The sequence below is a fragment of the Pleurodeles waltl genome, chromosome 2_2 (assembly GCF_031143425.1).
Source record: "Pleurodeles waltl isolate 20211129_DDA chromosome 2_2, aPleWal1.hap1.20221129, whole genome shotgun sequence".
Lineage (NCBI taxonomy): Eukaryota > Metazoa > Chordata > Amphibia > Caudata > Salamandridae > Pleurodeles > Pleurodeles waltl.
This window is the reverse complement of record NC_090439.1, coordinates 640,099,731-640,126,426: the sequence shown is the minus strand read 5'-3', so window position 1 is coordinate 640,126,426 and position 26,696 is coordinate 640,099,731. Positions and strand designations below refer to the sequence as shown.

General features: G+C 44.2%; 1 protein-coding gene across 2 annotated transcripts in view; it reads right to left on the bottom strand.

Annotated features, from left to right (window-relative positions):
• LOC138282511 (oxygen-regulated protein 1-like) overlaps positions 1 to 26,696 on the bottom strand; it is an 896,912-nt gene that overhangs the window by 457,954 nt on the left and 412,262 nt on the right. For both annotated transcript variants that reach the window (XM_069220189.1, XM_069220190.1), the window contains exons 6-7: positions 11,686 to 11,818; positions 5,184 to 5,335 (exon numbers count right to left, since the gene is read on the bottom strand). In XM_069220189.1, the coding sequence (XP_069076290.1) occupies positions 5,184 to 5,335; positions 11,686 to 11,818 (285 nt within the window). The remainder of the gene's footprint in view (positions 1 to 5,183; positions 5,336 to 11,685; positions 11,819 to 26,696) is intronic.

The window sequence follows — 26,696 nt, the reverse complement described above, 5'->3', positions numbered from 1 at the left end:
GAGAAAAGAGTCAAAAATCATCTACATCACAGTAAGGTAAAAATAAGAACCTGTCCCGGTTCACCCACAAGTGGTATGTGTATTCATCATTTAAAAGACCTTGCTTGGCTCAATGGAACTTCTGAACAGGCTTGGAAACAAAGAAGGAACATTGGAAGAGCATGTTCCTCCCAATGACTTAAATCACAGTGCATGCAGAACAATAAATCACTTCCCAAATACAAGGTCAAACTCCCAACTCATCCACTTCCCAACAGACATGACAAAAATCTTAATCTAGAACATTCTATCTCTGCAAGAAATTGGAGTAATAGACGAGCAGGATGAGAACCCACCTTGAATAATATTATAAATCCTTGTCTGGATGACCCAGTAATGTCATTAGATAAACCTGTGCTTACACCTCTGGTACATTGGCACAAAGCAGTCATGCTTAACTTGGAGGCAATATGTAAAGTATTTATGCAGTCCTAAAAAAATAATAAAGTGAAAAAACAACACAGGAAAATTTCCACAGCAATTTAGAAAAATAGAGCAAATGTTAATAAATAAAATCACTCTAACTAACAAGAACCCAATAAATAGAACTGGTGATATAAATTTTAAGATTTTTAATTAAAAAAGTGGAAAATAACATACAGTGTCAATTATGGCAAAATGATTGTGATAGTCAAGGTCAAAAGTTAGGGCTGACTACGACAGAGCGCAGGTTGGATTCAGGGACCAAGATTATGCTGAAGAAGAGTTTACCTCCTGAATAAGAAAATTTATGGAGAAAGGTGGTCATCAATGAGTCATTGGCAGGGCATGCTGCAATTTTAACCAGAAGAAGACCTTCACAGCGTCAGGTTTCTGAGGAATGGGTTCCCAGTGTGGTTGTGGTCAAAGGCTGGGAAGCGCTGAGTTGGCAAAGCCGAAAGTCTCTGTACAAGAACGCCTTGACATTGATGGGTTGTTGCTCAGCATCGGTTCTGTTGAAGTCAGGACTCCTTCATAAGGCAAACCATAAAATGAGGCTGACTAGAGATTAGACATTGATGGCTAAGGCTTCAACAGTAGTCCCGGTTTGCAATGCTTCTCCAGGAAGAAAGTTGGCAAAACGTTTGATGGCACTTTTGGGGGTTAGGTTTCACTTCAAAATAGCCAGCAGTTGCAGGTCAAGGCCTCTGGATGCTGGTTGTGTCACTGTAGCTCAAATAGGAGGCCTGCCAACTGATCCTTGGAGTCACTTCTGGAGTCCTGGGTTCAGGAATAGGATGTCTGGTCATTCTTCAGATTTCAGACAGAATGACAGTCTTTCTTCTGATATTCAGAGTTCCAGGAATGCTATTAGAAGAGGTCTATGGGGTCCACTTGTATGCCCAGTGCCAGCTTTGTCCACCCTATAAACCAATTTGTGTTCTCTGTCCCCACTGGGTTTGGTGTCATCTTTACAAGAGACACAAAGGGGAAACCGGTGTAGATAAGAGCTTTATCTGCCAGTGACAAGGTAGTCATCCTTTGAAGCTCAGGAAGGGTCTGGATGCTGCTCCCAGGCGATCCTGTCAAAGGAGTAATCCCCATCCTCACTACCAAGACCCTTTGTCTACTGTGCAGGAGCAATACACATCTCACTATAGGGGAGCATCAGGGGACAGGTGACAGCTAGACATAGCAGGAAAGCCTTTAGGTTGTAGGCAGAAAAATGACAACTTTCTAAACATGTAATTTCCAAAATAGTAATAGAAAATTATCCTTTAGCTATTACGTTGGATTTTAAATTACTATTTTAAATTAGTTCTTGAACCATTTTTCTAGCTACTCCAAAACTGAATTATCACTTATTAAAGGTAATAGTGTAAACCTATGAGAGAGCCAGTCTTGCCACAGTGAAAAACAACTTCCTTTTTTTATACCACCAGCACATTCAAATCATTAAATATACATGTCCTGTTTTTAACATACCATGCGCTCTGCCCTATGGACTTTAGAGCCTACCTTAGGGGTGAAATATAAGTGTTAGAAAAGGAAGTTTTAGGCCTGGCAAAAGATTTGTTTTTTCAGATCGAAACTGCAGTTTAAAACTGCTCACCTAGGCTGATTGGGCAGGCCTGGAGACTGTTACAGTTTTGGGCAGGTCTGATCAGGATTCTGGTTGGGACACCCCTTGAGGTCACAGAATATCCCAAAGAAGTAGTGTACTGGGGCAGAAGAGCAGCTAAAGGCATACACAGGAAAGTAATGCTATGGACAGGCACAGGAAACAGGAAAATATAAGCAGAGCAACCCTTGTGTGAACAAACAGGAAACAGATTACTAATGGACAAACACACTGGGGTTGTACACAGGGTAGGGCTCAGAATCTCCCACAGCAACAGGGAATGTCGATGTCTCTGTGCAGTTTGCTCTTACAGGTAGCCACCCGGCAAGCCCCATAGAAAGGAGGCAGCAGAAGTAATTCTGTCTCTGGACCCTTAGAGCACAAACAAGGATAGTACCCACATACACAAGAAAAGCTCTTGTGGGTCCAGCTGGAAACACAGTGGCAATTCCTGGAAAAACAACAATAGCACACTGTCACTGTTAGGCACTAAAGACAACGTATAACACTAGACAAAGGTTGGGGGCTGGAATTGCCTCCTGGAACCCAGGATCCAAACCCAAAACCAAGGAAAACACATATACACTGGTGAAGACTGATAAAAATACTTACCAGACACAAATACCCAAGAGGAAATGGAAACCGAAATAGAAGGAACAAACTAGGAGGCAGGGGCAGGAACTGGGAACAGGCTCAGGCTGAAGCAAAGGCAGGAAAGGGACTGGAAAACAGAGCACAAGCTCTGGTTGCAGCAAACAGAAACAGGAATGGGAAACAGAGAGTAGGCTCTGGCTGGAACAAGCAAGGACAGTGCTGGAATACATGGAGTTGAAATAAGCAGTAAACAAGACTGGGAAACAGAGAGCAGGATCAGGCCGAAACAATGAAGGAGCAGGTCAGAGAAACGGGGAGCAGGCTCTGGAAGAAACAAACAGGTACAATGCTAAGAGATAGGGAGCAGACTCTGGCTGGAACAATCAGGAGCAGGGCAGAGAGACAGGTAACATGTTCAAGCTGAAACAGAACAGGAACAAGACTGGAACACCATCCGATAAGGGGTCTGTAACACAAAGGAATTGAACTCCAATGCACAACGGGGATCTTGAGGAAATGGCTGCTTATAAGCAGTTCCAGGCTGCAGCAAACCCCAGGTGGATTCACATGACTGGGCTGCACAGGAGAGGTCTCAGGTGTGCATAGTTTCAGACACTCGCAAGTCCTGGAGGAGAGGATCCGGTGAAAAGGAGCAACCGGACTTCTCCCATAGAAAACCATGTATAACAGAATCCAAGCTTTCCTGACTACCAGGCTGTGCATTGTGGGATTTGCAGTGTTCAAGGTGATTCCCAGGCTACTGACAGTGCTTTTACAGTGCCCCCTAGAAATGGGACGACAGAGTCGTAACACAGACATGTTTCTAAGGGCTACCTATGTGAGTGGCATAACCAGTGTCATAGCCCACTGGTAGCATTTCATTTACGGCCCTGGGTGAATGTTGTATGTACCATATACCATGGACTTATACGTAAATTAAATGAGTCAATTGTGTATATGCCAATTTTGCCATGTTTGGGGGAGCACAAGCACTTCACCACTGGTTAGCAGGAGTAAAACATGCAGAGTCCTATGGCCAGCAAAAACAATCCAACAAAATAAGGTGGAAATCTATGGAATGCCATGCAAAAGATGGTCATTTTCACCAATTTCTTGTTATTATTAGCTCCAGTACATGAGTAAGCATAGCCACAGATAAGAGGGTAAGAGCGCCACTCTAGTCATCACACACACACCAAACCAAGTGTCCCATAGGTCATATTGTAAAGTAAGGTTTTCCAACCACGCACCCCCGATAAAAAGCTACACTATCAATTATCTAAAGAGTTTTAGTGCTTCATCATCTGTGTGCACTATATAAATGCAACTGCAGCACAATACCATAGCAGCATGGATACAACTTGTACATCAGAGAAACTATATGTGATGTTCCAAATATGTGTTATTAGTTTATCCATGCTGCAATACAATTTCTTTGAGAATTAGAAGTGCTCCTGTACTATATGTTTAAAATGGTTGGATTCCTCTTGTGCTGCAGAGCAGGGAAATTATAATGTGGTTGTTTCCCTGTGAACAATGACAGGGGTGAGCTGCAGGGGCACTCTAGCAGTGACAGGTTGGTGGAACTGTCACTTTTTTCTCCAAACCCACTCGATGCTCATCATCTTCACATTGATGACATTCCTTAATGTAATTGTAATTCCTGCACTTTAGATAACAGAAACGTGTCTGAACGTGCAAGCTCATTTTTGCATAAAATGCATCTATTACAAGAAAAACAATTGGTCTGCTGGCCTGAAAACTGTATGTGAGATGCGCCGTGGCGTAGAAAACACACGAGAGACTATCTCAATGTATTTTTCGCACAGTTTCTAAAGTCACACAACGAATGTTGCTTGTGCAGTGTGTATGGCGGTGGCCCACATCCGGTGTCACAACCAAGGAAAAAATGTTACACAACAAATAAGTAGAAAAACAAATTATGTAAAAAGACGCAAAATCCAATAATCAAGATTTGTGCTAGAGTCGGTTGTTAAAAAACAAATAATCAGCCCCAGGCCTAGCGCGGGCAAAACAAGATGTTTATTCTGGATCGCTCATTCCATGAATGCATGGTGAATATACCAGAAAAGCATCAAATGTTACCCTGAGTTTTTCACTGACTGAATTGTTTTTTCTACCTTGTTTCACCTAAGGTCTATACCCCCCTTTCCGCCCCCACAAAAAAGGAAAGTTTGTAGCTGAGAAACGAGAAACGATAGCATGCTGATCACCCAAATGCTATGCGAACTGCCCAGGGTGTACTCCTGAGCTGCATGTGGACGGCAGTAATTCCAACTCTACATTACAAGAATATCAAAGCTAGCGAGGAGTTCCTGGACCTGACAGTGAAAAAACCCTTTGAAGACCGAGTTCTGTTAAATATATTTGTCGTTGGAGCATCATTACAGCAATATCAGCACAGTTATTAGGAGGAACTTTAATCAAACATTTAAGTTGGTTTTATTCCATTTTCAAGTGACAAGCCAAACCACCACACGTTACTTACTTGTCCTTGGGCGAATGTTTTTAGGTTCCTTGACTTGTGTAAGTGCCTGGATCCGGCGTCTCCTTTGTCCCCATAGATAGATATGTACACATTTGCGCCAGTTCCTGCATTCCACAGATCCCCTGTTAGTACCTGCACTTCGTATAGTGTAACTAAGTGAAAAGGAAAACACAGCATTAGTCTGATGAATGTGAAGTGACTCTGACAGGGGAAGAGTAAGAAATGCATTTTGTTTGTGGTTAGAGGTCCCTATCACGGGGGAAGTAACAAATGTGGAGAAGAACCCCTCAAAGGGGTAGCCTGACCCAGAGTTAAAGACACTCGTTAATAGTGCGGTGTTATCCATAGCAAACTGTCCCTCAGTCAGAAAAGCAGTCACTATCATTTTTTCTCAAAATGATAATGTCACTGTTAAGACGCTTAAAATGTTTCAGCCCCACACATTGAACCAAGTTTTCCCTCTAAATCAAGATTGTAAATTGTTTTAAAACCATGTATGTTTGTTGTGATGTACTTGATATGTTTGTCAGTCTGTCCAGCTTGTGGATGTGACGTCCGCTGGAGGAAGAACATAGAAAGGCATAGAGCTTCGCTGGATTTTATACTTATTATCACTAAACCTTGAAGATACACGCATGGACGTCATTTAAGGGTCGCCAGGGGTCGCATTCCCCTTGCGACCCCCAGGACTGCCTTTGCGACCCCTGGCCTCAGAGGTGTCCAAGGCAGTGCCTGGAAAACAGTGTCAGCTCATATTTGAAAAAAATGCTTTCAAATGTATGTTGTGTGCGTGCTTGCAGGTGGGTGTGTGTGTATGTGAGAGAGTGTGTGTAGTTGTGATTGTGTGTGTGTGTGTGTGTAAGGATGTGTTTGAGTGAACTTTAAGGACAAAGGGTGTTTGATGGGCGTGCGTTGTCATTTCCGCAACCCCTAGCATTTTGGCGAACAGACGTTAATTGATACACATTTTTAGGGTTGAGCGCGCAAGTGCTCTGGCCTGTTGTAATCTCTCTGTGGAATTTCAACCACACCCACTCTTGCTTTTCCGTCTTTGTTGTGCTTGTCTTAAATGCTTCATTTTTATTGGTGCATTTTGTAAAATGTCCCTCCTTTGTGTGCCGAGTTCCCTCCCAGGCGATTTCACTTTTTTGTTGGCCATCACACTACGTCACGCTTCCTCCTGTTACAGCGTGTGATGGCCCCTCCTCCAGTTTCAGTTTCCCTTTTATCTCAGCTGTCATCCTTTCTAGACATTCACGCAGAGAACCAATAACTTTCGCACTCACGCTCATGGAGGCAGTGGTGCTTGAATCAGCTTGCTTCTGTCAACTGTTTTACTTTTCATTTTTAATTTATGTGGCAAGAAAAGCCCAGTTAGGAATTGAAAACACTAATAGCTCTAACTCAAGCAAACGCGATACCCACTGCCTTGCAAATGCTTGTTCTATCTATGAGGTTTGCATGGCCACAACAGGGCTCCTTACTTTTACATGCCTTAGAAGTCGGTGGTCTCCTTACCGCATTGACAAGCCCTTGTAAGGCCAGCATTGCACAGCAAATTTACCTGGCTTTATTCAAATTAAAATGTTTTTTTCATTGATTATCTATTTTGTACGCAGGGTAGAGCAGATTGATGAGTGATAGCTTGAAAGAATGGGGCAGAAGATGGATGAATGGGCAGATATCAGAGTGAGTAGATGAGTGAACAGATGGATGACTGCGGGCATCCGTGCATAGACGGATATATAATGTGAATTTGTGCATGTGCGAGCAAATTCCACAAAGGATAAAAGAACCTTCCAGGGTTACTGAGCAGTGTCATATTTAAGTGGCTTGTCAGAGCTTGTAATAACATCTGTGATGCCGATGGTATGGTTGAGGCTGAGTGAAGTATATTGGCTGATGTGCAATAGATTCTGTTTACAGGATGAAGCAGGGAACTAAGCTCTGAAGGAAGCTTGAGCCCAGAAGATGGAACTCATGGAAACAAATGTAAAAAATGGACTACTCTTCCCCAGAAACCCGGACGGTGCTTCGCTGTTTGCAGGATAAACTGCTCATAATCAATGTTTACAAGAAAGTTATAGACATCAGAATTTCCCATGTTCAGTATCGTTTTGAACACTTCAAATGTCTCTCCCCACCATGAAATGGAGTGGGAGTTATTTCTGCACCAGTGCCAACTGGAAGCTTTTAAGAGTGGTGGGCGCAATTCATAGCTCGATTTTGAATGAGCTTCTTCTCGATGGGTTTTCTCACACTTGATTGCACTAAGTTCACTCTCTCACTTTAACTCACTCAGTTTTACTCAGTCTTAACTATTCACACAGTCTCACTCATTCTACTCTGACCCACTCTGTTTCACTCAGTCCCACTGATTCTCATTCATTCTGAATTTCTCAGTCTTACTGTGACTCACTCGGTCCCAAACACAGTAACACTCAGTTACACTCGGTCATTTGCCCTCACTCACTCACATTCATTCTCACACATGCTTGTCCTTACTGTCACTCATGCTCACTCACTCTCACGCCTTTGCTGTTCTCTCTCCTTTTAATTCACCATCATAGTCACACAGGCATGCTCACAGTGTTGGGATTTTACCAACTCTGAAAAATCTCTCTGATGGCTGGTGCAGGCACCTTCATGCACAAGTGTCAGCAACCAGCGAATGTCAGTCCCTGCCTTATTTTGTTGCCAGACCTGAAGTGGGTATGCATTTTATTTTTAATTTACCAAGATCATTAAACAAGAAGGATGTAGTGTACCTGTGGAGACCATAAAGGAAAACCACCACTAGTCCAGGGACACCTATGCATCAAGTGTAAGGACCTAGTGTCTGATGCAATAAATATAGCACCTGATAAAATGAGAGACCTCTGTGTTCAGAAATTATTGAGAGTGATAATTATTGTCTACTTTGAGTTATCCTCTTGAATATTGGGCATAACATGCAGATTTTGGTATTTTAGAACTAAACCAGGTAATTCAGCTGATGTTCTTTACTAACATCACTAACACTAAAAGAGAGAGAAAGAGAGTGTGTTTGGTGTGTGTGTGCTCGTCCATCCTGCAGCAAGGCGAGGGATGTTTTATTTAACAATCAACCAAAGGATCTCATTTGAATGAGTCAGTGTATTCACACTCCCTACCCACCTCTACAGGCAATGATGAAATAGTTCACACTCCTTTTTTCTCTATTTTAGTGTTAGTGATGTTAGTAAAGGTCATCATCTGACTTCATGGCAACAAGGAAGCAAGCAACTTATTGTGACCTTATCCAGAGAACCTGCTTGTCTCTTTCATCTAAGTGTTTATCCATTCATCCTTACATCCGTCACCTTTACATTCTGTCATCCATTCAATCTTTCATCCATCAGTTTGTCACCATAACGTATGTCTGCCCTTCCATATCCAAACCTATCCATCCATCTTCAAACTATCCATCAAACCTACCCATCCACTCAATCATCCATCATTAGCACAGGATAGCAATGGTAAAATATGCTGAGTCCTAAAGTCAGCAGAAATTAAGTTCAGCGCCCAGTCAAAACAAGAGGTCAGAAAGCATAAAGTCAGAGAACCACACCAACAGGTGACAGGTCTAACACTGACACCTTAAAACAACATGGTAGTAGAGCAACAGCAGATCTTCTCTCTCATGGCACACCAACGATGTGTCCCTGAGAACAGTGATTTCAAGCTTGATGGGACCTTTAGAACATTATCAGCATGGCTTTGTGTTCATATAATTTGGGACTTTGAAGCTGAAAGACTCAAGGGTACGTTTTGAGCCTCAATTGGTTTTGAAAATTGTAGGTATTATTGACCATTTAAAGAGAAGGCTGGAGATGACCTTTCTTACTCATAGTGTCACCTTGTACACATGAACATCAATTCACGGAAAGGCCAGGGGTAGCAGAAGTGACATCACATTTTACCTTTACATTCGCTCACACACACATGCTTAAACATAATCACACATTTACACACCCTCTCACATAAACACTCTCACCTGCATGCATGCACACAACGTACATTTAAAAACATGTTTTTTACTTACCTCAACTGCTAGGGATGGTCATACTCCACCTAATTGTACTCAGTGTTATTATACTACAAGTGAATAATATGTTATTATTCAGTATTAGTGTAATAACATTTGAAAAAAAAAAGCAAGGAGATTGCAGCCCCAACCGATGTCCATTAGAACAAGCTGCTCCTGTGTTTCTGGCACTGATTTTCCCACCTCTGAGGCCAGTGGTCGCAAGGGGCAGACCAGTGGTCGCAGTTGTGACCTCCGGCGACCCCTAAATGACACCATGCTTGTACAGCAGTACTTTAAAATCTCTAATGCAGCTTAAGTCATACCTGCGTTTTACCGGATCATCCTCCAGGTCCTTTATCCATGTGTAATAATGCTTCTCTATCACGCAGTCTAATACTAGATGACTGTCTTTTTTTAACCCTTAGTAGAGTTTTTTCTATCACAGCGTCTTGTAGAGTTGGCATTATGTGGCTAATGGATCCCTTTGAACAAGTTTGTAGAGATAAAGGCCTTCATTCTGACCTTGGCGGTCTTTTCGCAAGACCGCCGAGTTACCGCCGCGGTGAAGACCGCCGACCGCGGCGGTATGCCGCTGTGCGCATTCTGACCGCTGGGAGCGTTCCGCCGGAAAACCGCCAGCAGCCACACTGGCGGTCGGCGGGAAAGTGGAGACTGGTCAACCTCCACCGCCACGCCAGCAGAACACCGCCCACAGAATTACGACCCACATTTCTGTGTGGCGGTCTTCTGTTGGCGGTCTTCTGTTGGCGGTCACCTCCCCATGGCTCCCGTCGCCTCCCGGAGGACCAACGCACAAGGTAAGTTGACCGTCCGTGAGGGGAGAGGGTGGGGGGGTGTTGTGTGATGTGGGCGTGCATGGGGGTGTGCGTGTGAGTGTATGCGGGCGGGGGGTGCTGCTGTGTCTATGGGTAATGTGTGCTGTTCGGCAGGTGCGCTTGTCTGCATGTATGTGTGCGGGTATGTGTCCCCGTTGTGTATGTGTGTGTAGGGGGTGTGTATATGTGCATGTTGGGGGTGTGTGCATGTCGGGGTGCATGTATGTGCATGTCGGGGTGGGGGTGGGGAGGGGGTTCGTACCACCTCTGGGGGGTGGCAGGGGGGTGGAGGGTGTGGGGGGAGGACTCGGGTGGGTAGTGGGGGGTGGGGGAGACCCCTATCAGTGCCAGGGAAGGAATTCCCTGGCCCCGATAGTGCCTACCGCCATGGTTCGCACGGCGGTTCCCGCCCGCAAGAAACCGCGGCGGTAGGCAGGGTCATAATACCCTTGGCGGTCTTGGGACGACCGCCGGGCCGGAGTGCGCAAACTCCAGCCCGGCGGTCATGACCGCCGTGGCGGTCGGAGTGGAGAAGTGGCGGTCGGTCGCGGCGGGGACCGCCGCGGTCAGAATGCCATTTTTAATACCGCCGGTCTGTTCGCGGTCCGACCGCCGTCTCTCCGCCGACCGCCAGGGTCAGAATGAGGGCCAAAGTGTAGTCTATTATTATCTGTCTGACTCTAAATTGAATCTGGGGGGTTATGCTTTTTTTAAAAAAAAATCGTAGTTTTATTTTGTATAAGCGTGGCTCAAGGAAATTAGAACACTTTTCACGAGAACCAGACGTTACACGTGTGTTTTTTAGGGAGACAGAGGTTAAAAGATTTGCCCAGAATCACCGGATGGTGAGTCAAGGCTGGGATTGGAACCTGGTTCTGTGTTTCTAAAATCAGAAGCTCTAACCCATAGGCCCATACTTGTAGCTTGGTCGCCTCTTTAATTTATGGCCTCTGTGGGAAGACTTGGACGCTTTCCACATTTTTTCTGAAGGATACATCTGGATGGTCGGTTCTTATATTTAAAATCCTCTGTGATTGCCTAGCATAAGGTTATGTAGTTGGGGGAGCCCTTGCCCACATTGCTTATCCATCCCCGGTGTGATGTCAATGTGAGAGAACATGCCATCTATGAAGCTCTTAATCACATATGGTCACCCGGACTCGAACTCTCAACTCAGTGCAACAGGAATGCTAAGGAAGTAACTGTTTCTGATAAGTAGATTAGTACATTATTGCACTTTAATATGCTATACGTATACCTAATCATACTATTTCCTTTTATTCGGGTAATTATGCTAATGTTCAGTAAAATTCTATTTTTGCATCTTCTTGGATAAACGAACAACTTTAATGCAAAAAACAAAGGTTTGGCATCAACGTATAGCTCGAAAGTGATTTTCGTGGGTATTTCTTATGTTTTTCCAAAATAGTTATCACAAACATGTGTCAACTTCCCTTCCTGTTGTACCTAATCTTTCGAAGCCAGTGCGTGCATGAGCTTCAAGCGATAGAGCGACAGAGACAAGGCGCAGAGCGCGCCAAATGATAAAGAGCAAACTCACTTGCACGTGCCAACACAGCCCACTGCGTGGAAGGGGGGTGAGTCCATTTTCTCTTACCGGGGAGGATAGGATGGCCGTGTCGCAAAACTGGGAGCTCCCGGCAAATTTCTCCATCTTCTTGGTCCTTGGCCAGCCAGCGGTGAACGGGGATATAAAACTGTTCTTTAGTGCAAAGGTTCTGCAACTGCACCTGCGGATGCCAAAAAAGGAAAATGCTCTTATATTGAATTCACTGCACATTTTTGTCTGATGGTTTCTGCCTAAAAAAAAGTACAGATTCTGCATAAAAAACGCTCAAAATAGATTTTCTTAAGACTAACTACATACATAAACTGCATTAAAATTACATGGTGTCATTCGATGTCACAGCGCTTTACATGGTCACCCGGAGAGGAGCTAATATCACATGTTGGTAGAGAAGGGGAGCTGGGATCTCATGTAGCGAGAGTTCCCAGCTTCTGTCATTTATGGAGAGTCTGTACTATTGATGTCCATCGGATGAGTTACATCTTCCTCTGCACATCAGCATCAGCCTTAAAAGCTTTTGTTTGGCTTGGGGTTGGGGGTGGAGCAGGAGAGGGTGCTTATGCGGGGCCTCAAACAAAGCCCTCTCTCGCTTGGCTCTCTGTGGCCTCACCCCCTTCAGCGACCCTCCCTGTCTGGAGTGGCAGTGACAGTGCTCAAGGCTCTACCCCAAAGTCCTTTGTTTTTCTGACAGGCTTAAAAGTTTTTGAAGGCTGGCAGGCCAGCAAATCTTATTTTCTAATTCAGAAATGCAGGTTTTGCGTTTAGACTCTTCCGCGAAATAACTCACCTGGAAAGCGGTAGAAAATGGTCACACGAAGAGAGGAATGCGAGTTTGCGAACACCTGCAAGTTTGGTTGTATTCAGAAAGTTGTCTCAACATATTTGACCCTGGAAAATGTCAGAGATTTACTCCTGTCACGGGCAGCGGTAGATCCCTCTCCACGGTTTGAAGGAGAAGACAATATTCCAAAAATTAGAGACAGTGTAAGGTAAAAGATGTACGTGTAAGGTGTAGGGTAAAAGGTTTCTCCATGGGAAAAAAATGTTTCTCTGGTGAAAAAGCAAGCGCATTAATCCTGGCGTTGAACATTTCCTCATGAGAAAATATAGTTGTGTACATTTTCATTTGAGAAAATGGAATTCAGAAACGTTTTCCAGGCATTAAATTGTAGAATCAGAAATCTGCAGTAAAGTGGGATTGAAAACCGGAAGATGGAGAGTATAATTTTTTAAGGGAAAATGGATAAACTCACTTCACCGTTGTCCATTTTTTCACTTTGAGTGACAGCATTTTTACTGATCACGTGTACACATCCACCTAAAGAATAGTGTGTTTCAGTGCCAGATTTAGTGGGCCCAATGATGTGATGGTTATGTTTTTGCTTTTTTTCTTTGAAAATATGCACCTTCCATGGTTAGATAGTGGCATTTTTACTTTCTGTAAATCTTGTAATCTTTTAATTTCTATTGCAGATTATTGGAAAAATACAACAAAACGTCAGGCTTGCCGCCCCTGGCCATACCTATTGGCTTTGCCAATGCTTAATTTGCTTCAATAACTCAGTCCTCATGCCTAACTTTAAATGCATGTAAACCTCTGTAATACACATTTTCAGAATGTAATCCAACACCACCGTCTACTCTACCCCAAATTTGTACTCATTTTAAGTCTACCTTTTAGTTGTCTCAAACACAAAGTGAAAAGCAGCGTAGACAGATTTTCCCTGCAAATACGCTCATGCCCTCAGAACAACCATTCTGTGGAGATCTACAAGAGTTTAGCCTCATGCAGATCTTATTTATTATTTATTTAATTATTTAAGATTGTTTTTGGGCACTACAGTCTTCACTAGACTGGAGACATCTGGCGCTGGAACCTGAAACATCCTTAGGAAGATCATCTAGATGGTTAATTATGAAAGATTCAAGTTTTTATGACTTTCTTGAAATTTAGAAGATAGGGTAGTGTCTGAATTTCCAGGGGAATCCTATTCCACGAGCTGCGCCTTAAAGGCTCTTCCACCCCTTTTGGCATATTTGGTGGGGGGAACCACAAAGGTTTCTTTAGATTCTCGGTGTAGACTTCTAGTTGGCATGTACCATTTACATTTCCTGGCTAATGAAACAGGGACAATACAAAATAAGGTTTGATACATGAAACAACATGTGCTAGTGAAGTTAATGCAAGTAATGAGAGACAGAATCAAATCTTTTTAGGTTAAACATTGTTCCAACATGGGTGTTTTGTACTTTTTGCAGGTGGGCAATCTGTTTCTTAGGAACACCAAGGTGGGCTGAGTTATCATAGTCTGAAAAATCTTGCACAAAGGGATTGGCAACCAATACCTTAAGTGTAAAAGGTAGTAAAGACACACTGCATCATGCAATTCTAAGTTGGAGAGAGCAAGTGTTTATGACGATGGAGATCAGAGTGTTGAAGTTGAGGTCAGTGTCTAGTTTGACTCCTAGATCGTGTACAGATGTCACTGGCAAGGGACAGGTTCTTGTTCTGATGGCAATAACGATGCTTCCCAAAGGTTAAGTTTGTTGAACACCTGAAGGTTCTCGGATTTGGCTGGGGTCAGTTACTTTAAGTTGATGCCCTTCCTGTTGAACGTTTTTGCCTATGCAGGGTCACCCCCAATCTTTTTGCCTACTGCCTCCTACTTTTTCTGACCTGTTGCTGTTGGCTTTTTGAACTCTGAGCACTTTACCACTGCTAACCAGTGCTAAAGTGCATATGCTCTCTGTGTAAATTATATGGTTGATTGGTTTATCCATGATTGGCATATTTGATTTACTTGTAAGTCCCTAGTAAAGTGCACTACAGGTGCCCAGGGCCTGTAAATCAAATGCTACTACTGGGCCTGCAACACTGGTTGTGCCACCCACATTAGTAGCCCTGTAATCATGTCTCAGACCTGCCACTGCAGTGTCTGTGTGTGCAGTTTTAAACTGTAAATGTGACTTGGCAAGTGTACCCACTTGCCAGGCCTAAACCTTCCCTTTTCTTACATGTAAGGCACCCCTAAGGTAGGCCCTAGATAGCCGAAAGGGCATGGTGCAGTGTATGGTTAAGGTAGGACATATAGTAATGTGTTTTATATGTCCTGACAGTGAAATATTACTAAATTCATTTTTCACTGTTGCAAGGCTGTTCCTCTCATAGGTTAACATGGGGGCTACCTTTAAATATGATTAACGTGTAGATTCCCTTTGGGAGCGGATGGACATGAGGAGTTTGGGGTCTCTGAGTTGACATCTTTTTTTGTAAAGTTGATTTTAAGATTGTGTGTTTGAAAATGCCACTTTTAGAAAGTGAGCATTTTCTTACTTATACAATTTCTGTAACTCTGCCTGTTTGTGGATTTCCTGTCTGGGTCAGTTTGACAGTTGGGCTGGTTGCACTTCACACTAGACAGTGACACAAAGGGAGCTGGGGTGTAGTCTGCATTTCCTAATGAGCCATCTGTGCTAGGAGGGAGGGAAGGAGTGGTCACTTCACCTGAAAGGGCTGTGCATGCCCTCACACAATGCAGCCCCCAACCCCCTGGTGAGTGTCTGGGGCCTGGCCTGGGTAAGGGAGGATTTCACAATCAAGAGAGACTTTGCTTTAAAGTAGGCCTACTTCAAAGGAGAAAATGGGTATAAGAAGGGCACCCAAAACCACAGACTTCAGAACACTTCTGGAAACCAAGAAGAACCTCTGCCTGGAGAAGAGTTGAAGAGCTGAGGAAGAAGAGCTGCCCTGCCTGTGACTATGTTTTGTGGAGCCCTCCTACAGTTGCTGCTTCTGCCTGTGCTAGAGGACAAAGACTGGACTTTGTGCTGCCTTCCTTTTTGTGAAGAACTCTCCAAGGGCCTGATTTAGAGCTTGCCTGCTGTTGTTTGAAGACTCATGGACAACAAAGACTTCTCTCTGCCAGCATCTGGAGTCTCTGGAGAGAATCCTACTCTGCTAAGTGGTGCCCATTCAGTTCCTGGGACCCTGAAAGGAGAAGCTGACAGCCCAAGAGTGAGAAATCCACACACCGACTGCCGTGTGGGGAAAAGATTGACGCGTCTCTGATCAGCGGCTGAAAAATCAATGTGCCACCGGCTTCGTGGCTGAAAATCGAAGCTAGCCAGCAACGCAACAAGAAGATCGATGCCTAGAGCTGGGGAAACGACATGCAGCATCGCTGATGGAGATTGGAGAGATCCCAACCCACGCTGCGTGGTTTTCAGATCATCGTGCGGCTGGATGTCCGATGCAAGCAACGCTGGGCGTGTAAAAACAAGGTAAGGCCTGCCCGGACATGAGAGTGCTGACCCGATCGATGCATCGCTCTCCTGAAGAGAGAAGAAACGACGCCCTCCGACCCGATGAAAGGAGAAACGACGTACGGTCTCGCTCATGAGTGAAACTGATGCATCGCAAGCTCATTTTGACGCACACTAGCCCGAGCGGGGTTATTATTGACGCACCCAAGGTACATTTTCATGCTAACAGCGTTAGCGTGTGTTTAAAATTACATGAAGACTCCTTTTGCATTTTTAGTGATGACTTGTGTATTGTGGATTTTTGTCGTTTTGGTCTTGTTTTGTTTAGATAAATATTTTCTATTTTTCTAAACCTGTTTTGTGTCATTTTGTAGTGTTTTCATTAAGTTACTGTGTGTGTTGGTACAAATACTTTACACCTAGCACTCTAAAGTTAAGCCTACTGCTAGTGCCAAGCTACCAAGGGGGTAAGCAGGGGTTAGCTGAGGGTGATTCTCTTTTACCCTGACTAGAGTGAGGGTCCTTTACTTGGAAAGGGGGTAACCTGACTGCCAATCAAAGACCCCATTTCTAACATCAAGCTATAGTATTTATTTGAGTATTGGAACCGTAAATACTGTTTTTTTGTAATAAAGAAAGTGATTAAACAGTGATCCACCCAGGGCAGTATATGAGAGATTGAAAAGGTCTATTTTTTGTGGACGACTATGCTGAAAGCTCACCTTCGACAAGTAGACAAACTCCCTTCCCAATAATCTTTACAAGGAGAAAACACTGCACCCCTGATCGGCCTCTTTACACATCTGCTCTAAGGATCTGACACTGCTGCACAAACTGTGTCCTAAGCCTTATTTTGGCAAACAGTACTTTACCGGAAAGTGGGACACATGTAACTATGATCGGCCATCTTGTATCTCTGTAATCAAGATCCTTTTCTGTAACTTAGCTAAGAGGCATCTACATTATATAGTGCACTTTCCACAATTGAGCAAATATACAGATAGACATTTAATATCTAGTACCAACAAAAACCATGAGAAAAATGTAAATACCACACTTCTATATAGTCTAAAAATGATACTTTTACAATAATGTAATGATATGAAGAGCATGAGTCTTCATCAGGGCTGTATTTTTTGGGTCAGCTTTCAGAGCATCACCCCAACTAGCAACAACACCACCACCAGCAAAAGAAAGAACAATTTACGTCATAAACCACCACTTGCCCTCAAGGCTAACACCCAGCTAATATTGTAGAGTTCACTGTCTTCAACTCCCAGAATAGGCCACCAAAAGCTGGGTAGCATCAGAAACAGCACCACTATGACCAGCAGGCCTATCGAAAACAGAAATGGCATTGGTTACATAATCACTGTAAAGGCCACAAACTCACCACGTCCACCATCATCATCAGTAATTTCATCACTACCACTATGGCCTGCTACGGTAACAGTATCTAAGTGGCATCTGCATAATAAGCACCATAATATCAAATGACAGTAACAGCACGAGCAGCGAGTAGGATCTCAGCAGCACAAGTACACAAGTGCCACCAAAGGAATTTATGTTCCATGTTGTCTATGAAGAGGGTGGGAACATCCCTAATTCCTAGAATGTATTTTTAATGCATGAAAATATTTGTGGAGAGGTCACACATCCTACATTTTCTCACTTATAGTCATGTGGTAGGTGGGAGAACATCACAACATGGTATCACAGACTAGGAAATTTAGAGTGAAAGGCAGATAAGGAACCAGTAAAGAAACAGTATGCAAGAAGCAGCTGAACACGCATAAGAAGCAGCTCGCTAGATAAACTGATCTTGAATAAGGACCACTAGAGATCTGTGTCTAGACCAAAACTACAGGGGGAAGTAAGGTGATAATGGTAATGATGACCTTTGTATTGCTGAGAGCCAGCCCCCAATATTCAATTCTAGTCCTAATGACTCTGACTGACTGAGATATAGTTCTGCAGATGGATGTCTACTTCACACAGCTGACATTTGTTGCCCAAGACACTGCATGGGATTCTTCCAGTCATGGATATGCATTGAAACAGTGTTCCATCTCATCAACAGTGCAAAACCTGAGAGTCATATTGATGTCTGGTTTTGGATCAATGGGATTCCACAAAAATTACCCATATGTCCCAGCAGCAAATATACACTTAGCCTGAATCGAACACTTTCATAGAACCCACTGTCTGTTCCACATTGTAAGCACTCATACTCTTACAGACAGAAGAATGCAAAGCCATGCTCAGTAGCATCCCTGACACCTCTCTCAACCCTTGAGATCCTTCTTCCAAACAGCTGTGTGACAACATTAGAATAGGTATATCACAGCTAACTCAATGATCTGCACTATATCTTTCTTCCAGTGTGCATCAAATCTGGAACGCCTAGCAGGAAGACATTCCTTCTCTGATGGCATCTGTATCTTACACATCACGAATACCATTAAATCTGGAGATACCCAAGGAGAAACAAGAAAACACACCTACTCCCTAAATATTCTCAATCTATGGAGCAGTTCCATCTTTTATAATGGACTGCCTAGTACTGTCCTCATCTTCACAGAGGAACACAAAACCCTTCACCTCTCTCCAGACATCTGTGCACAATCAAGTGGCAGGACACATGAGAAGCAACTTTTTAGGAATAGTCGCTAACCAGGCGAGCTTTTCTGTCAAGCAGAGAGTGAAACTCACCCTAGTGTGAGATTCATGCATCAGCAACCTTAAGCTCCGGTTAGCCGTCCACCTATCGAGATGTAAGTTACTCAGCTCATCTGATGTTTCCTGGATGAAGGGCCTGGTTTGTGTAACATAGAAATAATATATATTTTACGGTCAGGGACCATTTGGACATGGGCAGCAAATAATCTAAAATGAAAAAAACATATGATCTTCTACTGCAAAAGAAGGTTGAAGGGTGCATTATGTGTCACCATTTTTTAATCACGTTTTTAGTCAATCAGCTGTTATCAGTATTTATGTCAAACTGTACCCACTGCTGATACAGAAATTCAGCACTGTCAGGAGTGCTACTGGGAGATGTAATGGGCCCAGGAAAAGCAAGCCTGCAAGCCTTGCATGCAAAAGTAAACAAACTTTGGTTGTTGTAGTATCGTAGTGCAAGCTCTGTACTTGACAGGTACCATTTCCAATTGTTTGTTTTTGTAGTGCTGAAACAGCACAAATAAAGATCAAGCATCTACTTCATACTTTCAGTTTGGCCATTGTATTCAGGGTTGTAACCAGATGACAGAGCATGCTTCTCCACCTAGAGATCTGCTTTCCAATATCATACTGCCATGACCCTGGACCTGATATAATATTGTGCAGACTATATTGGACTGAACATATTTGTAGTGTGATTTTGGGAGCTTCCTCAAAGATCAAAACATTGCCATCTTGGAAAATGTCTTCAGATCCATTATGAATATCCTGCAGTGCCCTGGGGAAGGCAGATCTCCCCCAAAATGGTGCATGCTCTGGGGTCTCTGGTGAAAGACATAACACATGCAGGGTTAGGATGGAAATATTGATGTTAAAAAAACAGGATGCTATAAATTGATTCACATGCTCTTAAGTTGAAGGACACCAAAAAGAGCAAAAGCCCAGATTCAGAGTGGCCTTTAACACCTTAATGACCAGCAACAATAGTTCCATGGCACATATAAAATACAACTTCTTTCAAGACCTCAACGTGCAAAATTAATGCATTTTGGCAGAAGTATGGAGGGTATATTTCTTAATAAGGAAGGGAATTTGTTGAAGGTATTCTTATTACTCTGGGGATGTCTTCATATATGATGCCTCAATCCTCTCAAGAAGCTTAGTGCACAAGAATCATTACACTCTTTCAAGATGCCAGCGGGACAAAGCGTCAGCAATGCATTTACCAGACAACTACGTAAAGATGTGAACATGTTAGGAAAAAATTCCCAACATCCATGTTGACTGTTCTGCCATTAAACAAAATGCATTGCAATGATCTGTTCTTATTCATAAGATGCTTGAGATCCAAGGCATAAATGTCTTCATTTAGTGAACACTTTTCATGTTTCACCTTACTCTTTAAGTTATGGAGTAATTTCCCTCAAGTACCAGACTATTGTTCATCTAAAAAACCAGAACCAATAACCATGTCAGAGGCATCAGTCTGTACCATGAATTTGCTTGTGGGATCTCCATGCTCCACACCATAGTGAATGTGAATGCCCTTTTGAAGTTCTAATTATGCCATTTAAAACTAAGGGTCAGATGTAGTAAGATATGTTTTCGATCACAAATGCTCCGATTAGGTAAATCAGATCCTTTGGGGCTGTAAAATAGCTTTTTTGTGTGTACCAAACTGAAAAAACAATTCAGTAACATGTTACTGAATCACAATTTGGGTTTGTGAGTACACACCAAACACGTTTTGGAAAAGGAGTGTTTAAGGCATTCCTTCCAAACAACAGTTCACAATGGAATTGTTAGAAATGAGGTTTCAGGTTGGCAGAGGTATGCACCCTATCCAAGCAGAAACCACAATCCTAGTCAGGGTAAATCAATGACACAACCTAAATTAACCTGTACTCACCCTCTCGCACAGACCAGTTAGGCTTAAATTAAGAGGCAGTATTAAAGTATTTGTGCAACACTTCAAACAGTAAAACAGTGCAAACACCACACAAAAAGATACCTCACATGCTTAGAAAAACAGATCTTAATTTAATAAACAAAACAAGACCAAAACATTAAAAAAAAATGAGTAGAAGTCAAGATATGAATTTTTATAGTATACGCTTAGTTGTAGTGCTTAGAAGCACAACATGCCAACCGGGGCTATCTGGCGCTAGACAGGGCCAAATCTAAAATGCCAGGCCGACGACAATGGAGTGCAAGTTGAATACATGGACTAGCCTTGGCCCATTAAAACATTACTTTGGTTCGTAGTTGCGCCAACGTTGGAAACAAAATGAGTAGAGCAAAGGAAGCAATGTACTGGTGTCGATCCTGCAGATGTAGGTGAGCTGTTGTCTTCGAACAGTGGAAAGTGGGAGATGCATCAGGAATGGAGGGGATGCATCGTGCAGTCAGCAATGCTGTGTTCCAAATTCTCCTTGCAGTAGCAATGTACCAGAGTAAAAGGTGATGCAGTTTCCTCATTCCTCACAGCAGTGGCGATGCGTTGATGGAGATGCACCGGTTCCAGACAGCACAATGGCGTCCATGCGTGGATGTTGGACATTATACCCACTTCCAAGGGCCCAGGACTGGATTGGAACCACTTGGCAGGGCAAGACTGTCAGATGGTCTGTAGGTGATGTGTTGAAAGTCTTTTGTGTTCCTGAGACTTTAGAAGAACAGGAGGCAAGCCAGCAACCCCTTGGAGTCACTCTGGTTCTGGGTTCAGGTGATATGGATCCAGCCATTCTCAACCAGGCAAGGAGGGCAACAGGTCAGCACAGCAAAGCAGTTCTTCCAGAGCAGCAGTCCAGCACAGTAGCAGTCCTTCTGACAGCACAGCAGCTCTTCCTCGCAGGGTATCCACAGCTCCGGAAGTGTACTGCAGTAGTGGTATTTGAGGACGAGTATTTATACTTTGGTGCCCCGGTTCTGGAAGGTGGGACAACCTTCTAGACAGTAGCATTGACATACAGGGTGCCCCCTTTCTCCTGCCTGACTCCAAGCTGGCTGAACTAAAAATACAGGGGCGTTAGGCCAATTGTAAGTAGAAAGGGTACAACTTAATAAGGTGCAATTCCGGCTGTGCTTATCTCCGCCCCCCCATTAAGTTAATTGCCCATCACATCACACCTAAGCTCCCATTGTGTGCGGCTGTCTAGAAGTAATGTACAAAGCACAGCTGTCCCCCACCCTAGATGTGTTTCGGAGACAAGCTGCAGGCACACAGAGCTAAGAGCGGGAAAATGTCAACTTTCTAAAAGTGGCATTTTCAAAATTGTAACAATAAATCTGACTTTACCATCAAAGATGATTTATTATTACAATTCCATAAATACTAAACATGATATATCTATTCCTTCTCAATTAGGAATTACCGCCTATTAAATATTCTAAGGAATTCCCAATGTTATCCTATGAGAGGGGTAGGCCTCACAGTAGTGCAAAACAAATTTGAGAGTTTTTTCATTACCAGGACATGTAAAACTTAAAAGTATATGTCCTGCCTTTTAATTCCATAGCACTCTGCCCTATGGGCTTCCTAGGGGCTATCTTATGGGTGATTGATAAGTAATAAAAGGGGGACTTTAAGGCATAGAGAGGGATTTTAAATGCCAAGTTGACATAGCAATGTGACACAGCATTCAGACTGCAATGGCAGGCCTGGGACATGTTTCAAAGTGCCACTTAAGTGAGTGGCACAATCATTACTGCAGGGCCACTAGTAGGATTTAATTTACAGGCCCTGAGCAAGTATAGTACATTTTACTTATAAGTCTCTTACAATATGGCAGTTGTGTAGATACCAAACAAACCATGTTTGTGGGAGAGAACACAATAACTTTAGGACTTTTAGAACTGGTTAGCAAGCTGTAAATTGCACAGTCCTAAGTGTAGGAGGATGGCCCTCTGTGTAGTGTGCAAAGCTAGGCACACTGTGCAGGGGGGCCAGGCAACCACCCGTTGGTTTACAGGGGTAAAAACTAGACCACCTAATGCTCTAATTTTTTTGGTAGCTTATTCGAGCAGTTAGGCCAATCTTGGAGAAGTGTAAAGTATTTGTTGTACTCACGGTCTCAATAAATTGAGGAACACACTCAAAAGAATAACTCAAAACCAATTTACAAAAATACTTCAGATTTGTATAACATTTTTATGAGCAAGATCATCAAAAGTGGGTAAGTACTTTTTGAGTTATGAATTTTTAAAGTTTAATAAGTTTAGCCTTTCTGTGCGTAAGTACGCACCATAGGAATCAATGAAAGAATAATTTGAAAATTCACAGAAAATCAGGCAATGCGTTTACCAATGTCTCCTTTTGCAGGTAGGTTGAAGTCTTCGTTGGGTACCCTGGACCTGGAGATGTTCGGGCAACTCCCAGTTTTGACGAGAGCAGCTGCAGAAAGTCGATGAAGCTGGTGCCAGGCCACTGTGGGGGACCACTTGGAAAAGCACTGCACAGGTTGACTTTAAGGTAAGTCCGGTGGGTCCTCTTGGAGTGTTGCGGTCGCAAGTGGTGGGGGATCCTTATGGCATAGCTTGATCTTCAGTGCAGGGCACAGGGCAGCTGGGTGTAGAGCGAATTGTTGAGCCAGGAGCTGTGCGCAAAGGTGTCCTTGGAAGCAGAAGGTAGGTTACTTTGAGGGTTGCTTGCTGGTCAGCAGGGGTGCTCTGGTGGAAGGTCCAGGTGGTTCCTGAAGTCTGTTGACTGGGGCTTCCTTCTGGTCCTTTTTCAATCCAGAATGGACTGTCCTTCTAGAAGTATGTGAGGTGGCCAGTACCTAGGGGCACTGTACGGTCTGGCTACTGGAGATTCCAGTACCACCAAACTTGGCACACTGGTAAGTTTTGTCTTCACGGTCCAATGGGCGAAGTTTGGTCTGGCTGCGGCATCCTGTTCCTTGGCCAGGAGCTGGTCAGTGAAGTTGCCTTCACTGGTCTTTGGTTCCTTGGTTTTGCAGAATGATTCCTTTACTTTGGAGGGAGATCCTTGGTGATTTTTGAAGAGTGGAGGTCCTCTGAGGGGTTTGTAGAGTCTGTCTGAGGTCACTGCAACCCCCTACTGGTGATTGCCGAGTCCTGGGTGCAGCAGTCAGGGTTTAGTGCCTTTTCTTGGTGCAGTAGGACTTCAGTTCTGGATCCTTGGGTCTTTTTTGTTGCTGGTCTTCTTTTGTCCATGGAATCTGATTTCTTGATCTAGGGATGCCCACTAAATACTGTATTTGGGGGAGTTTTAGAGGGGAGCCTAATAGTGACCAATCGGTCATCTACCTTAGGGTGGCTACATCCACCAACTGACCACTTCTTGTGCGAAGAGGTCACTCCCCTACACCTGATTGGCTACTTTCCTTCCACACAAGATGGAGGAAAATGAAATGGAGGGATAACCTCACATGAAACACCTTAGGGGTGGTGCAAGCCAGGACTAACCACTCATCCTGTCCTTTGTTTCCCACAGTAGTTCCCGCCAAAAGTGGGAGTTTGCACGGGCGCCCATCTGTTGCTAATAGCAGGCCTCAGGGTCAAGTTTCAAGGCCAGTAAGCCCTTTGAAGCTTGCTAGCAGGGCAGTGCACATTTCTGAGGGAGGGCGGTTTGCACCCCCACCCAGGAAGGGCTTTGTTCCGAATGCCAAAGAGCAGGATCTCTCGACCCAGGGATTCAGACTCTTGTCTGGTGGTGGCTGGCTGGTTGTGACTGGCCAGTAACCATGCCAGGGTAGTTAGCTTTTGTAGGGGGCACCTCTAAGGTGACCCCTGGGTACATTTTGCAATAAATCCAATGCTGGTAACTAGCTTGGATTCATCATTATGAGCAGTCTGATACCAAACAACCCAGGGTTCAGAGTGGCCATCACATAGCCATGAAACTCATATTGACCAGTGTTCAGCACATGCACTTAAAATGGCTGCTCTGTTCACTAACCATGTCCCAGGATTGGCAAGGACACAATGGGGGCATATTTGCTCATGCATTTATGCTCTCACGTTTAGTGAAGTGCACCCTGCCTTAGCCACGTCTTGAGTCTCCTTCTGAAGTCTGTCAAGGAGGGAGCTGTTCGGAGGTGGAGGGCAAGGATGTTCCAGGACTTGGCTGCTGTGTATGAGAAGGAGCGGCCTCTGCAGTGGCTGCAATGGATGTGTGTGTGCGAGGTTTAGCAAAGTGGAATGTAGTTGTCTTGCCGGGATGTAGAAGCTCAGTCAATGGTTGATGTAGGATGGCCCTAGGTTGTGGAGAGTTTTGTATGTGAGTGTGATGATTTTGAATTGGCATCTTGTCTGCATGTGGAGACAGTGGAGTTTCCTAAGTGTGAGGTGATGCTTGCGTGCGTGGGGAGGTTGAGGATGAGTCTGGCAGCAGTGTTTTGTAGAAGTCTTTTAAGTAGCTGGGAGGACACTCTGGCATACAGAGCGTCACCATTGTTGAGGCGGCTGGTGACCAGGGCGTGCGTGACTGACTTTCTGGGGTCAGTAGGGATCCATTTGAAGACTCAGCGGAGCATATGAAGGTTGTAGAAGCAGGAGGAGGCAACTGAGTTTACTTGTCGATTCATGGATAGTTGGCAGTCGAGGATGATGCATGGCTTCTTGCGTGGTCTGATGGAGAGGGGGCTGTTTCACGTTCTGCTGGCCATCAGCTGTGGTTCCATACAGAGGTTTTCTTACTGCAGATCAGGACTTCTGTTTTGTCAGTATTTAGTTTGAGGAAGCTGTTTTTCATCCATATTGCTATACTGGTCATGGCATTGTGGAAGTTGGCTTTGGCGTTGTGGGGGTCTTCGGTGAGTGAGAAGATTGGTTGAGTGTCATCAGCATAGGAGACTATATTGAGTCCGCTGGATCTGACAATGCATGAAAGTGGGGTCATGTAGATGCTGAACAGGGTTGGGCTGAGGGAGGATCCTTGGGGTATGCCACAGGTGATGTTCTTGGGTAAGAAGTGAAGGGAGGAAGGTGGATGTTTTGCATGTTGCCTTAGAAGAAAGAGGCAACCCACTTAAGAGTGTTTTGTTGAATGCCTAAGTTGTGGAGGCTGTTGACGAAAGTGTGGTGGGAGACTGTATTGAACGTGGCGGAGAGGTCCATAAGGATCAGAGTTGTGGACTCTACTTGGTCGGCGAGGGTCCTGTTGTTATCTGTGGTGGCGATCAGTGCAGTCTCCGTGCTGTGTCTGTCCAGGAATCCTGATTGTGAGGCGCTGAGAAGGCGGTCTTGTTCAAAGTAGTCGGGGAGCTGTTGGTTGATAGATTTCTCAAGCACGCTGGCCAAAAAGGAGAGCAGAGAGGTCGGTCTGTAGTTTTTGAAGTCCTTGGGAATGGTAGAGAGTTTCTTTAGGAGTGGTCTGACCTCTGCGTGGTTCCATTCATTTGGGAAGGTTGCTGTGGAGATGGAGGTGTTGAGGATGCAGGTTAGTTCTGTGCTAATAATTTTAGCTCTGAGGTTGAAAAGCTAGTGGGGGCAGGGTTCGATGGGTGCCCCAGAGTGGATGGATGAGATGATGGTTGCGGTGGTCTGTGTGGTAATCGGGGACCACAAGGTTATCATCTGGCTGGTGTTCACTGCTTGAGAGATGTTTTCTAGGCTGGAAGTAGATGGTTGGTGGTCGAAATCTTTGTATATGGTGGTCATCTTGCTGTGGAAGTAGTCTGACAGGGTGCTGCAGAGTTCCTGGGATGGGTGGATGGTGGTCTCTGTGGTTATCGGGTTATAGAATCCCTTGATGATTTTGAAGAGTTCTTTCATTTAGTTGGCTGTGGTATCGATGTGGGCAGTGATTGCTGCTCTTTCTGCTGCCTTGATGTTCTTGTGGTAGTTGTAGATGGCTGCCTTGTAGGTGGCTCTGTCAGAGGGGTCCTTGATCATGCGCCATTGTTTCTCGAGTAGGTAGCAGTTGCATTTGGAGTTTATGAGCTCTGGTGTGTGTACCATCTGGCAGGCTTGGAGGTGTTGTTGGTTTTAACTGTTTTTTTTTCAAGGACGACTCTGTTGGCAGATTTGGTGAAGTTTTGGATGGCCTGGTTAAGGTCGAGGTCTGCTGTGGGCTCAGGTTGTGCGGTGCCTAGGGCCGGTGCCCATAAGGTCTTGGTTACCTTGCCCCAGCT